Here is a 15,626-nt window from a genome sequence, read left to right as displayed (position 1 = left end):
GCTCAGAGTTCAATGCCAAGCGAGATATTTTATTTAACAGAATTCGCCTACAAAAAACGACCAGTTTGGACTATATCCCTCTAGTTCCTGCAGTAATGATGTCACTAAAACGTCACTTTTTGACTAACCTCTGCCCACATGAATTCACAAAAAGGGGGCGTGGTCTTGTTGCGCTCCGACGGAGAAATAGGAAGGGCTCCATTTGTGTTTGCCATGTCATTGAAACGCTGTTATTTTCATCCCGGATTCCAATCATCTTTGTTTAGCCTTCTCAGGGACGCTGTACTTGAAGATTAATGGTTACAATTTATGTTTAACTCGGTTCCCGAAAATTATAATCCACATGTAAAACTATGTGCTGCACATTTTGCTGAGGACAGCTTCCTCAATCTGAATCAGTTTAATGCTGGATTCGCACAAAGATTATTCTTGAAAGATGGAGCAGTTCCCTCTTTGTCTGGAGAAGGCGTTGTTAATGGACCACAACCAGTAAGTGTATTTTATTATTTAAGTTGGTGCGTTTAACAGTTTCTGTAACTTATTACACAAAGGGCAACGCTGTTTAGCTTTGTTAACTAGATGGTAGGGCTGTGCAAAAAAACGAATGCGATTTTCATGCGCATCTCGTCAGTAAAAACGCTCCTGTGATTATAAGTACATCTCCAGCAGGTGCGTTCTAGCCCAATCACATTAGCAGGAGGTCAGCCTGCTCTAAGCTGCTGTCGAATCACAACACAGGAACCGCTTGCCGAATCAGAACTCGTTACGTATTTCTGAAGGAAGGACTTTATAGAATAAGGAAGTCATCAGCCGGTTTTTATGACAGTGAAAACAGCGGTATACAGATAGGTGAATTGCGTGAAAAATACTGTGTTTTTTTACACGCGAAACATGAACACGTTAAATTGCACACTGTTAACACAATCAAAGCTTCAAAAAAGCGCGAATAACGGGACCTTTAAAATAATCCATGGAAACTGGCATCAGTTCATCATTTCTCTTAAAGCAGATGAGAGTTGTTTTCGTGATGTTCAACATATACTGTAGCTTATTGTATTTTGGGGTGAACCAACTCTTTATTAAATTGGCACAGCTTTTCCATTTCTTTTTTTCTTAAATGGTTTATCTTATTCTCTGAATTAAGCTGTTTTTTTTATATCATGGACAATTAGACCGGAGCTCTATCAGATATATTTAAGTTTTTTCTTTTGAGGCACATTAACTTTTTTCACATTCATTTTTATGTTTAGAAAAATAAGGAAGGTTTATTTGAAGCTACTACAACAAGCATAATATACTCATTTGTCTTGTGAGTCACTGCAACACAGTCTACAGCCAGATATCAACAGTTGTCTTTTTTTCCCCAACAACATTCGCCCGGTTCCCATTCTACAAACACATTTGAAAGGACACACATACAGTATCATATTACTTTAAATGGTCCAACACTGGGTTAGTGGGTTGTCTATAGTTCTGAAGTCTTGAATCTCTAAAAATCAAACTACAATAACACAACTGCCAACCAGAACGGACTTGTCCATTTACTGTGGCTAAAAGAGCTTATTTACAATCATCTTCGCAATATAATCCATGGAAATAAACTGATATGTGATAGTCATCACCAACCAAATGAATGAACAGAACGAAACGCAACTTTTACTTGATTGTGCTTTTTAACCCACAAAACCACTTCGTCGTTGAAATGGAGCATTTCCGTAGAGGCACCAAAAGAAGAGCGTGAACATCATAAGAACGTCTAAAGCTATTGACTAGGACCGGAAGTACAAACAGTATTTGTATTTATATATATATATGTATGTATATATAAATGTATACAGTTCTGTTCCATGTCCATACCTTTTATCGTACGTTCTTTCTACTGACGATCTCTGCGAGTCCCCATGCAAAGCCCTTACGAACGCAGAATCTGTAAGTCCTTCCTTATTAGTGGTTAACAAACACATGATAAATGATTGGATATGCACACAGTAATGTCTCAGTATTGACTCTAGACTAGCTGGTGCTGGGTCAGTCACTGAAAAACTGCTGAAAAGGCCCGGACTGACTCTTTCGTGCTTCTCTGTTAGCTTGGGCATGTGGCTTAACTGTACGAGAGTTTGCGAGCGGTTAAACAGTCACTTCAGTCTTACTCCCTGTGCGGTAGTGATGGTGATGCTGCTGCTGCTGCTGTTGTTGCGGGACGTAGTGTAGCTGCTCCACCGTCTGCGTGCGGCGCGAGGCGAAGGCCTGCCTCTTGGAGGCCGTCTGGTTCATGGTTGCAGTGTTCTGCGGCGGGGTGTTGTTCGAGGCACTGGGATGGGAGTGCATTTTTGTCATCTTATAGCGGTCCAGAAGGGGCGTGGTGGGCATGAACACGTCCGTGTGGGATATGGCTCTAGACATGGACTTATCGCTGTGGAACCCGGAGCGCTTGATGGACATCATCCTGTCAGGAGAGATCAGCGGATCCTGGGAGTGAAGACGGTCTTGCGAGAGGAGACGGTCTTGGGAGTAGAGGCGATCCTGGGAATGCAGGCGTTCCTGAGAGTGAAGGCGCTCCTGGGACAACAAGCGGTCCTGCATGTGGATGCGGTCCTGGGAGTAATGGCGGTCCTGTGAGTGCAGGCGGTCCTGCGAAATGAGCCGCTCGTGGGAGCGCAGGCGCTCGGCTGACAGGAGCTGCTCGTCAGAGAGTATGCGTCCACCGTATGGGGAGATGCCGTAGGGGGACACGGGGTACTCGTTTGCATGGCTGCGCTCGGGGGACAGCACACGGTCCTGGGACATGGCCCTCTGAACTCTGCGGGGACGCTGGCGAGGCGCTTGCTGCTGCTGCTGCTGCTGCTGCTGTTGCTGAGCCTGCTGCTGCTGCTGGCTGCCCTGGGACTCCTGGTTCATCTTGATCATGTGCAAGGGAAGGGTTCCTCGTGCCGCTAGGTCTGGAAGATACCTCTTCCTGGTGTAGTAGTCGTCAACGTCCTTATCCGCTGTGTAAAAGCACAAGCAATGTTAAGATTTCAGAGCATTTAGGTCAATATGAAATCAAAAGTTAGTTGCTGGTCAAATTGCTTTTGCCTCTCAAATGACATTCCTTTTTAGCTGACTTTTTAACCACCAGTCTGTTATGATATATGAAGACTTCTATCAATAAATCATCAATGGATTTTTTTTTTGCACTTTGAATAAGTAACTTTGTAACAACGTCAACTCGCAGACGGTAGTCTGTCTGCTCAATAACTGCTTTCACTTAATGGACGTACTGTACTACTGACTAAAAGGAAATACGCAAGCACACATCAACTTATTCTACAAACCCTAAACCAACAGTTGATTAATACTCTAATAAGAGTTATGCAGAGTTCACACTACACAATTTTAGCCTTGATTTTCACTCGCAGACAGGTTTTTTGAAATTGCAAATCGGTGCTCGTTCATGCAAGTCAAATTTTGAATGATCAAAGAGAGAATCGCAACACGTCACCAACGATAATATTTGGCATGCTAAAAATCTGGACCTATGGTCCATTCAAATTCCTGCTGTGTAAAATGAGTTCTGACTGATAAATACATTGGCAACGACCTACAGCCAATGTTAGGGCTGTGCAAAAAAAACGAATGCGATTTTCATGCGCATCTCGTCAGTAAAAACGCTCCTGTGATTATAAGTACATCTCCAGCAGGTGCGTTCTAGCCCAATCACATTAGCAGGAGGTCAGCCTGCTCTAAGCTGCTGTCGAATCACAACACAGGAACCGCTGGCCCAATCAGAACTCGTTACGTATTTCTGAAGGAGGGACTTTATAGAATAAGGAAGTCATCAGCCCGTTTTTACGACAGTGAAAACAGCGGTATACAGATAGGTGAATTGTGTGAAAAATACAGTTTTTTTACACGCGAAACATGAACACATGTTATTTTGCACACTGTTAACACAATCAAAGCTTCAAAAAAGCGCGAATAACGGGACCTTTAAAAGAATCCATGGAAAATGACATCAGTTAATATTGCTCTTAAAGCAGATGAGAGTTGTTTTCGTGATGTTCGACATATAGCTTATTGTATAAAGAAAGAGCAAGATACAGGGCAGTGGAAAGACAGAATTGTCAGTGATTCTTTCTCTTGTAAAGTCATGCAGTGTGTAACCTCCTGTCGCCAATCCATCATGCAATGTGACCACAGCAGCAACTGAATGCTACCCCAGATAGTCATGCAGTATAAAAACAATGGTGATTCAAGGACTTTGAAAGTCATGCAGTTTGAACTCTTTATTATGTAACATGTAATTGCAAAGCTATGTAGAGTTAGTAGAATGTCTAAAGTGGACTATTGAAATAAACTGTAAACATTTCTCTTGTGAATATATATATATATACATGTTGCTTGGGACTGCCTCAGATTACAGACTTAGAAAAAACTTTAAATCACAGAGACTTGCTTTTGTCTACAAGATTGATCACAGCTTGAGAGCTTCAGGACACAAATACGTTCAGGACAGTCCGGACCGCCAGTGACTGTACTGTAACGAACTGCATGATTGGAACTGGAAATAATGAAATTATCCTCTGCTTGGAGGTGTAATGAATACATTCTGGGGGAGCTGATGTCCTTGAGATCTCTGTTACACTTGATAGATTTCTTCACACATTTAGAGCCCAGTAATATGGAAGTGAATGCAATAAAGGAGTGTATCAAACAAAATTACAGCCACAAATCTTTCTATAAGTGAGAATTAATCGAATAACTGTGATGAGAGTTTTGCGAAAAATAAAAAAATAAAATAAAAAACGCACAGTAATTCACAGCTCGAGGTAGTGGCAGTCATTTTTGTGGGACATCTGAAGCAGCATCTCTTTAGGGGATTAGATTCAGTTTGTTTGGAGATAAAAGAGTAAAATAAAACCATTTATCTCTCGCTCCGCGAAAGGATGAACACTGTGTTATATGGGGAAATTAATGGCGCATAATCGGTTTATGGTGATTACAGATTAAATTCATCTTTCTTCATAAAGGAGTCTCCTTTTGAAGGTTTGTGGATATTAGCAAAATAAACATCAGGAGAAGGAGGAGGATGCTGGTGATGTTATTATTAACAGGAGTCTGTCGCATGGAAAAGACACAGTGCTCAGCTCTTGCCTGCTGGCTGCATCCAACACGATCTGTCACTGCAAAACACTGCTGAAGCTCCAAAAGAAACAGCTAAGCCTTTCGGCTACACCCCACAACAAATAACTTGCTTCAGAGGCATATCTGAGATTTGGTGGAGGCGCTGCTGCGGGACAGTTTTAAAGAGGGTCTGCTGCCATGAATAGTTTAGTGTATGATTGCATGTTTTCACCGGTGGAGGCTCGGCGGACGCGGAACAATTGCAAATGAGTGGGGCTGTCAGTTTCCCCAGCCTCGGCTGGATTCAGGGCCAGGAGTGATCTGAGGCGTTCTTTATGCAATTACACAAGCCTCAAGGGAATTTACTCTTCACTTAGGGAATATAATGAGCTGAGACCTTATTACACAGCAAAAGAACCTGCCACTAACTGAATCAATACGATAGGGCTAAGGCCACGAGAAAGCTTTACTCAGTGATATCAGATTCAGATCGAATCCGTGGTAGCGGGTAATGGCCGCCTGTTGAGGAAGCATACTAACAGTCCTGATGAGATAAAATGAAGGCTCTGATCCCAGCGGTGAGCTGCGAGCGCTGGCCTACGAGACACCCACGCAGAGACACAAACGTCACACATTACAGTGATTGTACTCCACATATAGAACCAAATATACAGTGTGTTTACAAAGACAGCTGCATGAATGCATTTACACAGGCGTCACAATCGCGGGAAACAATGCATCTTGCTCAAATGCTGATTGCTGATTAGCTTGCACAGCGGACAGAAAATACGACTCGCTGATTGATGTGATGGAGTGGCGAAGACACCGCAGGAGCAGCTTTAGTCAGTCCGACTGCTTCCTGGGATCTGAAGGATCCTCGTTCTTCAATTGCTTTTCAGTTGCCACCATCAAATGTGCATCGCTAAATTGCCAAATCTCCCACATTAAGAACCAGTTGCAGGCCAGATTGACACTTTCTGAGTTTTCTACACTTAGAAAAATCCACAGGAAATATGATATGCAATAACTGAATTAATAATGTACTAATGCTGAATTATATGCTTTTTATGATTTTTAATTTATGTTCGTTCATGATACATTATTAGTATACTGTATGTAGAAATGAACGGAGCTAAAATGAATAAATGCTGTGAAAGAGTTGTGCACTGATGCTTTAACTTTAAAGTGTTACAATAAATATAATGAAGTGAAAATTACTTGATACTCTGTATCTCACAATTGCAACTTTATTTGAGACCTTATTTCATAATATTCTTAATTAATATTAACAAAATATAGAACATGCATTTCTTACATCAGCACTTTTTTGTAATGCCAACTCTACATCTCACAACTGAGACTTTGTTTTTCTATGTGACTAATGTTAACAAACAAAACCTTTTTTTTTAGTTTAGCTAAAAATAAAACAAACAGAACAATATTAGCTAAGGCTAAACTGTCAGTAGTCACGTGTACATGAGATCCCGGTTCTGCGCTGCGTCACCGGCCCCGAAACCCTAAAGAAAGATCATGCTTAGCAGAGCTGAGGACATACTTAGTCTCTTGAGCGAGGAGTATTTGTTGAGGTCAGCTTTCACGGCAGATTCGTAGGACGGGGGGAGGTGGGAGAGGCTCTGGAAGGAGCGCGAGAAGGACAGATCGTATGGCTCGGTCTGTGAGGTGAGGATACTGTTCATCCGGGTGCTCTCTGCGGGCAAGACAAAACAAACCATCCAATCTTTAACTGGGCAAAGTCAAAATCACAAATGCAAACATCTCCATTATCAAATGGAAGCTCTGTTTTTAGGTTTTCTGCACACATTTGACATGTTACTGTGAAGAGGGATGGTGGGGAACGTCTGTACTGGGTTTAGGTGGCTATAAAAAGACCAGAGTCGCAGTGCCACGGTGACCAATGGCATTCGATCGGCCATCTCATTGAAAACGGAGGAGCGGTTTGGGTGACTGATGTGATGTGATGTGTGCGGCGGCCCCTGCGTGCCCGTCACGCCAGTCTGAGTCTGGGCAGGCTGAGGATCAAGCCCTGGTTAAAAATAGGGCAGCGACTAGCGCAGCAGAACGGGGCGGGAGGCGACAACACTCCAGGGAGCCGGTGGGACGCTCGCACAGTGGGTGGACGGGACGGGACGGGACGGGTAGGGGAGATACGAAAGACAAGCAATGTTTACACAACAGCATTTTGCACTCAATGTTCAGTTCATGCCATGGGGTTCAGCTGTTTGTGGTGTGTGAAGTGGAAAACATTCATCTTCATTGGAGGGAGGAGGAAAAAGAGGGAAGATTGAGAATCAATGATGTTGAAGATAACTTACCATGCCTTAGAGATCTGTGAGCTGGTCAATTCAAGGGAAAAAGAACGCAGTTCAATAACAGCACTATGTGGAGAGAGCAGATGAAATAGATTTGGGGACGGGCTGCTTGGTTTCCCCGTGCTCTTTTATCAGAGTGATTATTTGCACCGGCTGTAGAGAACAGTGTCCACACAATGTGACGGGTCTCACAGCAACAGTGTGGTGAAACCAGACAAACTACGAGAACATGTGATGAGGATGGTGGAGACGTGTGGAGCATGTGTGCAGTACTGCCTTTCACAGCTAAACCCACTTCATTTTCTCTCCACTAGAAACACTCTTGGATCAAGAGTGGGCTTTTGGGCAATTACCACAAAAAAAAAAAAACAAGTTTATTATATACTGGTAGTTGCAGTAACATGGCCATTTTTAGAGTTCAGTTTGTCCTGCAATGTAAAGTCATAAAAAAAATTACAAGGCTTTATGTATTGTCCAAAAGCCCAGCTTTCCTACAGCATTTCCAAACTGCACTGTATATTTAAGAAGTGTATATATTAAAACAGATACACTACAACTCATAAGATTTTTCGGTAGCACTTTAGTATAGGGTCCAATTCACACTAATAACTAGTTGCTTATTAGCATGTCTATTATTAACATATCGGCTGTTTATTAGTGCTTATAAAGTACATGTAATGCATGACATCCATAATCCTACCCAATACCCTAAACTTAACAACTACCTTATAAACTATTAATAAGCAGCAAATACGAAGTTAATTGAGGCAAAAGTCATAGTTAATGGTTAGATAATAGTGAGAACTGGACTCTAAAATAAAAGTGTGACCGTTTTTTCTTCTTGTTTAAGTTTTGAAAGAAATCTCTTGCAAGGATGCATGTATTTGAAAAAACAGTAATATTGTGATAAAGTATTATTACTTAAAATAACTGTGAATATATTGCATGTTAAAATATAATTTATTGCAGTGATCAAAGCTGAATTTTCAGTCTTCAGTGTCACATGATCTTCAGAAATCATTCTAATATGCTGATTTGCTGCTCAAGAAACATTTATGATTATTATCAATTATGATATTATATTATCAACTATTGTGCCGCCCAATATTTTTGTGGAAACTGTGATGCATTTTATTTTTCAGCAATCTCTGTCGAATAGAAGGTTTAAAGGAACAGCATTTACTTTAAGAAATCTACTTTAACATTAGAAATGTCTTTAGTGTCACTTTAGGTCAATTTAATGCATCCTTGATGAACAAAAATACAAAACACACACACTTTTAAACAGTATTGTATTGTTATTGAACTATATGTAATGATACTATACAATGGAGGCTTGATTATAAGAGTTCATTGGGACCTTTTCACACTGAAATAGTTTTACTCTGAAGCAGATACATGGTGCCACATTATATGTATTTATTTGTTATTTCATTAAATATTCTTTCTTTTTAATAGCATATGTTGCTAGACAAATAATGTGCAGGCTCTTAAGAGACTGATCTCTGCTCGGACGCTAAAAGGTTTGACAGAAGCCGACTGCAGGCTGAGCTGACTGAAGCTTCAGAGAGACGACTGTATAAGCATAAGACATTATAAATCACAGCAATGTGGGAAGAATATCTCTTTTCATGCAGTGAATTAGCTGCTCTGTGTGCATGCAGTAACAGGCTTTGTCATAAAAACAGGGATCCATTGGGAGCCTTTGAAGCTTGTTGGGTGGGAAAGCGTTCCATCTTTAGACACCCATCCTCCACCAACCCAAGCCAGACTCGAGTGCTTCACCAACGGCAGGGATTTAATCAGCGCTAACAAGCTGAGCGTTTCTGCTCACTAGTGTGAAGCTTTCCAACCTCACATTACAGCAACATCAGCTGGAAGCTTTAACAACAGCCCGATCCCTGCTCTCATACCTTCAATAATACATTCTGGAGCAAGATGATGATAGTTTTGAGGCATGACTTTGAATGGATGCTGTCCTCTGAGCGCAGACGGCATAGCGCTTTGAAGAATTGAGCACAGAGTGCGCTAAAGGTCTCATTTCAGTTCACAAAAATATAACGTGAGCTCCAGGTGTCAGACTTATAAGCTTTGGCATGTCAGAGAGGCTCAGGAAAGCACAGTAATTCACTGCATGTCTGGCTTTAAATTGCGTCCTCTCCAGACCATTGACTCGAATCAAGATCCTTGGTTTGTTTCATGGTAGTGATGATGATGAAAATGGACAACGCCATTGACCTGTTCAAAGCACCAGCTGATCTTGTAGGCATGCGAACACAAATAATCAGTGAAAAGCCCTCGACTGTAAGACTACTCTGGTGAAATGGTGCTGTTAAATGAGGAATGTGGTTCTTACCATTTTTAGGAGTTCGAGTTGGGCTACCGAGACCAAGATGGTTGTAATTATGTTGATGGGCTCCTGCAGAAAAAGCAATGACAAGTCTGATTTGGTTGCAAAGTAAAGGCAAGCATGATCGATTGTAATCCAGAGCGCGATCGCTCCAAAGGGAAAAATGGCCTTTAGCATAAAGGGAAGCACATTAATAGCTAGAAAAGCAGTGTCACATGCACTACATGGCCGAAAGCATGTGGACCAGGAATATGGGCTTGTTTCAAGTTTGATTACAGCATCCCAGGCTTTAAATAGGAAGTTAATCCTAGTTTGCTGAGTGGATCCTGTACACACCAGAATCATTAAAGCTTTATCATGCTGAAATAGATCAAATCTGCTTAAGCGTGTGTGTGCCTAAAATAGCCAAACCTGTCCACATACATTTGGCTATATAGTGCACATAAAGCATATAACCAAAAAAGCATCAGCAACAAACAACACATGTACAATCAACACGAGTGGACCGGCTTTTTACAAATATTTATTTAATTAGTTAATAAAAGTCAAATGCTTACTGTTATCACTCTAAAATATCAAATGAACTCAATTGCACAATGTTTACACCAAATCGCTGATACTTGAAAACGCTAATTATGTGTAATCCATTGACAGCAAACTGTATATTTTCAAATTAGCCACTTTTTTTAATTGCTCACACAGTTATTGAATGATGGCCATAATCTCAGGGATACAATGCCCTATCACTCACCAACAGCTGCAGAAAAGCAAAACCCGTCATTTACTAAATTGGCGGTTGCAGTCATAAGTTGCAGCAATAATGGACGTGCCGCACATGACGATATGCATTAGTTCAGGAACCATCATCATCATTGAAAATTGTTGACATTTCTATTTTCCCTGCTTTCAGGAGCTCTATTACAGGACTAAAGTTGCTCTGTCATCTATCACGAAGTCTGTGCGTGCGTGTGTTCAGCGCGGTGGGAGGCTGATGCAGTTGGTGCGACGGCTCTGTGATGGGCTGAGATGGACCGCAGCATCCGCGCGTGAGGACCACGGTGTGCTGAGCAGTGATGAATGGCAGCTATTCTGAGCTGGCAAAGATGGGCTCATGAAGCGCCCGTGATAAATGGATGAATACTAGAGGGAGCACAGCGTCATGCTCGTCTGGATATCTGCTGTTGTGCCTGTTTAAAAATGCATTAGAGTGACTAGTTTAACATCCGTTTACATCTGTCATGGAGCTCAGATGAGTGAAGACCCCTGTTTCGATAGAATGGAGTCAATCATTGCAGTTATTCGATGAGATAGGGATGTTTTTACCCCATAGCTATGGTTCCCTGTAGTGTGTTTACTGTGTATACAATATAGATTTAGTACAATAGTTCTAAATGTTTGTGTCACAGGCTTCTTTAACCTTCACAGACTCTCAACCAAACTACTTTAGGACATCCCAATATACTTTACAATGATATTCAATTATAACATTTAAAAAGCATATTTGGATAAAAAATAAAATATTATATGTAGAAATAACTGGTTTGTAAATAATGCTGTACTTCATTGAGAAATGATAAATTGATCATGAATAAAGTATGAAATTACACATTATAGATATGCTTTTAAATCAAGAATAAAGCATTTATATCTGTATTTATAAACTGATTATTACTGTCTATTAATGCTTTATAAATTATGAATTATCTGTTTACTAAAGCTTAATTAATGATTAATAGTGTGCAGTTATTATAAAGTGTTACCAAAATATTTAATATTCTCAAATAAACTTTTATAATATCAATAAAAAATGTGAGGTCAATAAGTTAACTTTAATGAAATAAGTCTCTTTTGATTAATAAGGCAGCATGTATCTACAAAAAAAAAAAAATAATAATATATATATATATATATATATATATATATATATATATATATAATACAGTAAATACAGCAATATTATTACTATTTAAAATAACTGTTTTCTATGTGAATATATAATCAAATGTAATTTATTTCTGTGATGCACAGCTGTATTTTCAGCATCATTCCTCCAGTCTTCAGTGTCACATGATCTTCAGAAATCATGCAAATATGCTGATTTGTTACTCAAGAATAATTTCTGAATCTTATGTTGAAAACAGTAGTTCTGCCAAATATTTGTGACATTTTATTCTTTGAGGATACTTTGATGAAAAGAAAGTTCAAAGAAGATCATTTATTTCAAACTAAATTTTTATAACATAATCTTTTTTTTATTGATTGTCACTTTTTATCAATTTAAAAAAATCCATGCTAAAATTACAATGTGTTGTTTATTGACCCCCATGCAGAACTCTGGCTGTAAATCTTGTTTCTGTAATAGTACAAGTCAAAAGGGAATAAAATCACGATTGTATTGTTTTATAGTGAACGTGTTTCTCTTCCACCAGCAGCAGCAGCAGCAATCACAGGGTCTGAGATGAGAAATACTGAATTAGTCTGAAGTTCTCCTCTGCACTGTCTAAAGCAGCTTATATAAAAACTGACAACTAAAATTTAAGGAGCGTTTAGGAGGCACACACGTCCCGAAACATCTCAGGTCCACTACATTCACAGCAGCTGATAAAAAAGCCAGAGCTCAAAGCGCAGTCTTGAGTTCTAATTAATAAGAAGCCTCGTCCAGTTCAGTGATCCTGCTTTAATCTGGGGACCAATTAGTTGCTTTTGAGAAGGCGGTTAGTTGAAGTCTGGCTGCGGGCCGGAGGTCTGCGATCTCTCTCTCTCTCTCTCAGCATACGTGCCAATTTAGGCTCACTCGGCCCCAGTCTCTCAGGTCATTTAGTCAACAAGAAGGGGCTCGAGCCGACTGCTCGTAATGTGTCGCGAGGTTAATGAAGAGTTTCTCACCAGCTCAAGGAAAGCCTGCCCAACGCCGTCTGATATCAAACTCAATTAGGTGAAGCGGCATCTTTATTCCAGTACTTCTGCTGGGTTATATTTCTGAAGCAGACAGCAGGTTGTAATGTTTGTTTTGCCTAGTTTATGACAGCATAAAAGAACACTTACTACCTTTAATAGCTTAAAAGCTGATGATTTTAGAGAACGCATGAAGAATTATTGTTACCTTGAGCTGTTTGGAGCGACTCGCTGACATTAAAAGCAGTGTAGTTGCTTTTAGAAGTCATAAGTCGCGCGTCATTTTTAATATCCGGCTCGTTTTGCAATGAAATTTACTTTGTATGATTCAGACGCCACGAATGTTGTTGATTTGGCCTTTTGAAAGCGAAACGATGGCGTCGCCAGAGCCTACAGCTGATGAATCGTCACTTTGCACATACTCCTGTTTCACATCTAATATAACCTGACAACAACACACTCGTTCCAGTTTGAATAGTAATGTCCAGATGGCCAAGCAATGATTCAGTCATTTGACATTTCTCTTGCTTTTCCTCCAGAGAATGAAATGCATCGACATCATCAGAAGGGGTTGCTGTTTGTCATCGCATTTACATGAGATCTTTGTGGGTGCATTTGATTTCACACTATCATAAGAAAGTCCATGATTAGCGCAAAAGGAGCATACAAGTGGTTGGCGTGCTTTATAATAAATCTCACAATAGGCAGTCTTAATCATTGGAACTATTACAGCAGTCATATAATACATCTCGTGAATCATGATATTAAACAATACCTGGAATAGAAAAAAAGTTAAAAGTTCATTTATGATGACGGCATGATTAACATTTCCCCTGATTGTGGAAATGAAGTTACAAACATTTATTGCAAAAAAACTAAACAAAACAAGAAGTAGCAAGTAAACAAGGTCATGCGAGAATTTTTGCATGAACAGCTGTGTAGCCTCTAGTGCTCGTTCCCTTCTGTCTCATCCGGTCCAGCCCTGTGTTGACGAGAATTAACAACACACTTCTGCCTCCTTGATGAATACATCGTGCCAAAATCTTAGGTCAGTAAGCTTTCGGCATGCCAAGCACATCATATAGTACAGCCAAATACATCTGTCTGTCTGAGTTCCTTTGTTAAATTATCTGTATTCGTATGACAGGAAACCCAATCGTCCCTGATAAAAACCTGACGGGAGCGGCGTATATTCTGGAAAACCCACTCGAGCCTGCCGCTCTCCAGAGGTGATGATGCTCAGACTAATGAGGGGCCGGAAGGGATTGAGACATGAGTGGGAGGGAGGGCGAGTACGAGAACGTCACATTTCCTTCCAGAAGTTGGGCGTGTTTATGCACCTGTTCAAAATGCCCAGCTATGACTCTGCTTTAGATAGAGGCTCTAATGATAAAGTCTTCTGGGGGGCGAGGTTTGGACCGATGGTCCTCACTGACAGTTTGAAACCAGTTCGCTTGCCCTTCTCCTGTGTTTTTGACGTACGCGGAGCCGGAAAGCCACTGGGGTTTGGCATTTAACCACTGACAAAAACGGTTAACATTTAATTGTGAAATGTCATAGTAGTCTTACATGTATGAAAATGCAATTCCCCACTGAAGTGCACAGTTCGACCCATCCTGCAATAAATAATGCTGTAATTGAGCTGCAATCGAGTTTTCTGTGAGCACCATATGACCCCTAATAACAGCACATACACTGCTCTTCCTCAGTTGTTTTTGTCTTGTTTTTCAGTACAAATATCTAAATATTCTTAAAGGGATAGTTTACCCCAAAAACGGAAATCCTGTCATTGAAGGTTAGTTCACCCAAAAATCTAAATTATGTCATTAATAACTCAACCTGATGTCATTCCAAACTCATGAGACCTCCGTTCATCTTCCGAACAGAGTTTAAGATATTTTAGATTAAGTCCAAGAGCTCTCAGTCCCTCCATCTAAACTGTTTGTAAGGTATACTGTCCATGTCCAGAAAGGTAAGAAAAACATCATCAAAGTAGTCCATGTGACATCAGAGGGTCAGTTAGAATATTTTGAACCATCGAAAATACATTTTGGTCCAAAAATTGCAAAAACTATGACCTTATTCATCATTGTCTTCTCTTCCGTGTCTGTTGTGAGAGAGAGTTAAAAAAAAAAAGCAGTTTGTGAAATCCGGTTCGCGAACGAATCATTCGATGTAACCAGATCTTTTTGAACCAGTTCACCAAATCGAACTGAATCGTTTTAAATGGTTTGCGTCTCCAATACGCATTAATCCACAAATGACTTAAGCTGTTAACTTTTTTTAAACAAACCAATATCCTGGAGTAATTCATTTACTCAAACAGTACACTGACTGAACTGCTGTGAAGAGAGAACTGAAGATGAACACAGAGCTGAGCCAGATAACGAACGAAAGTTCACGAATCAAGAACCGTTTCTGTCAGACGCATCCGATTCGAGAACCAAGGAGCTGATGATACTGCGCATGTGTGATTCAGTGTGAAGCAGACCGACACACAGAGCGTCTGAACTGATTCTTTTGGTGATTGATTCTGAACTGATTCTGTGCTAATGTTATGAGCGCGGGTAAACCGAAGGCTTGAATCAAGGGCAGTCATCGCAAATGACGCCATTACGTAGAGCGCAAAAGAACCGGTGAACCGTTTTCTTCAACCGGTTTATTGAATCAAACTGTCCGAAAGAACTGCTGGTGATCTGAACACCGATGCAAACGGTTCTTGACTTGTGAACGAGTCAGTCTATTGTTCGTTATCTTGCTCGGCTCTGTGTTCATCTTCAGTTCTCTCTTCACATCAGTTCAGTCAGTGTACTGTTTGAGTAAATGAATTACTCCGGGATATTGGTTTGTTTGAACTCAGAGGGAGTGTCAGCCACATAAAAAAAAGTTAACAGCTTACCATATTTTCCGCACTATAAGTGCTCCGGTTTATAAATGCAGAAAATATG

At 40.5% G+C, this 15,626-nt stretch overlaps 1 protein-coding gene across 5 annotated transcripts in view; it reads right to left on the bottom strand.

Annotated features, from left to right (window-relative positions):
- Positions 1–818: 818 nt before the first annotated feature.
- LOC127968758 (protein shisa-6) overlaps positions 819–15,626 on the bottom strand; it is a 53,359-nt gene continuing 38,551 nt past the window's right edge. The window contains exons 5-8 of one of the 5 annotated variants that reach the window (XM_052570095.1): positions 9,790–9,852; positions 7,437–7,457; positions 6,659–6,811; positions 822–2,987 (exon numbers count right to left, since the gene is read on the bottom strand). In XM_052570095.1, the coding sequence (XP_052426055.1) occupies positions 2,128–2,987; positions 6,659–6,811; positions 7,437–7,457; positions 9,790–9,852 (1,097 nt within the window). In that variant the 3' untranslated portion in view covers positions 822–2,127. Of the gene's footprint in view, positions 2,988–6,658; positions 6,812–7,436; positions 7,458–9,789; positions 9,853–15,626 lie in introns of all 5 variants that reach the window. The other 4 variants (XM_052570093.1, XM_052570096.1, XM_052570094.1 and 1 more) reach the window with 4 other exon arrangements.

This window comes from Carassius gibelio, chromosome B12, assembly GCF_023724105.1.
Source record: "Carassius gibelio isolate Cgi1373 ecotype wild population from Czech Republic chromosome B12, carGib1.2-hapl.c, whole genome shotgun sequence".
Classification (NCBI taxonomy): Eukaryota; Metazoa; Chordata; class Actinopteri; order Cypriniformes; family Cyprinidae; genus Carassius; species Carassius gibelio.
The sequence above is the reverse complement of the archived record's forward strand: the minus strand, read 5'-3'. Positions and strand labels throughout refer to the sequence as shown.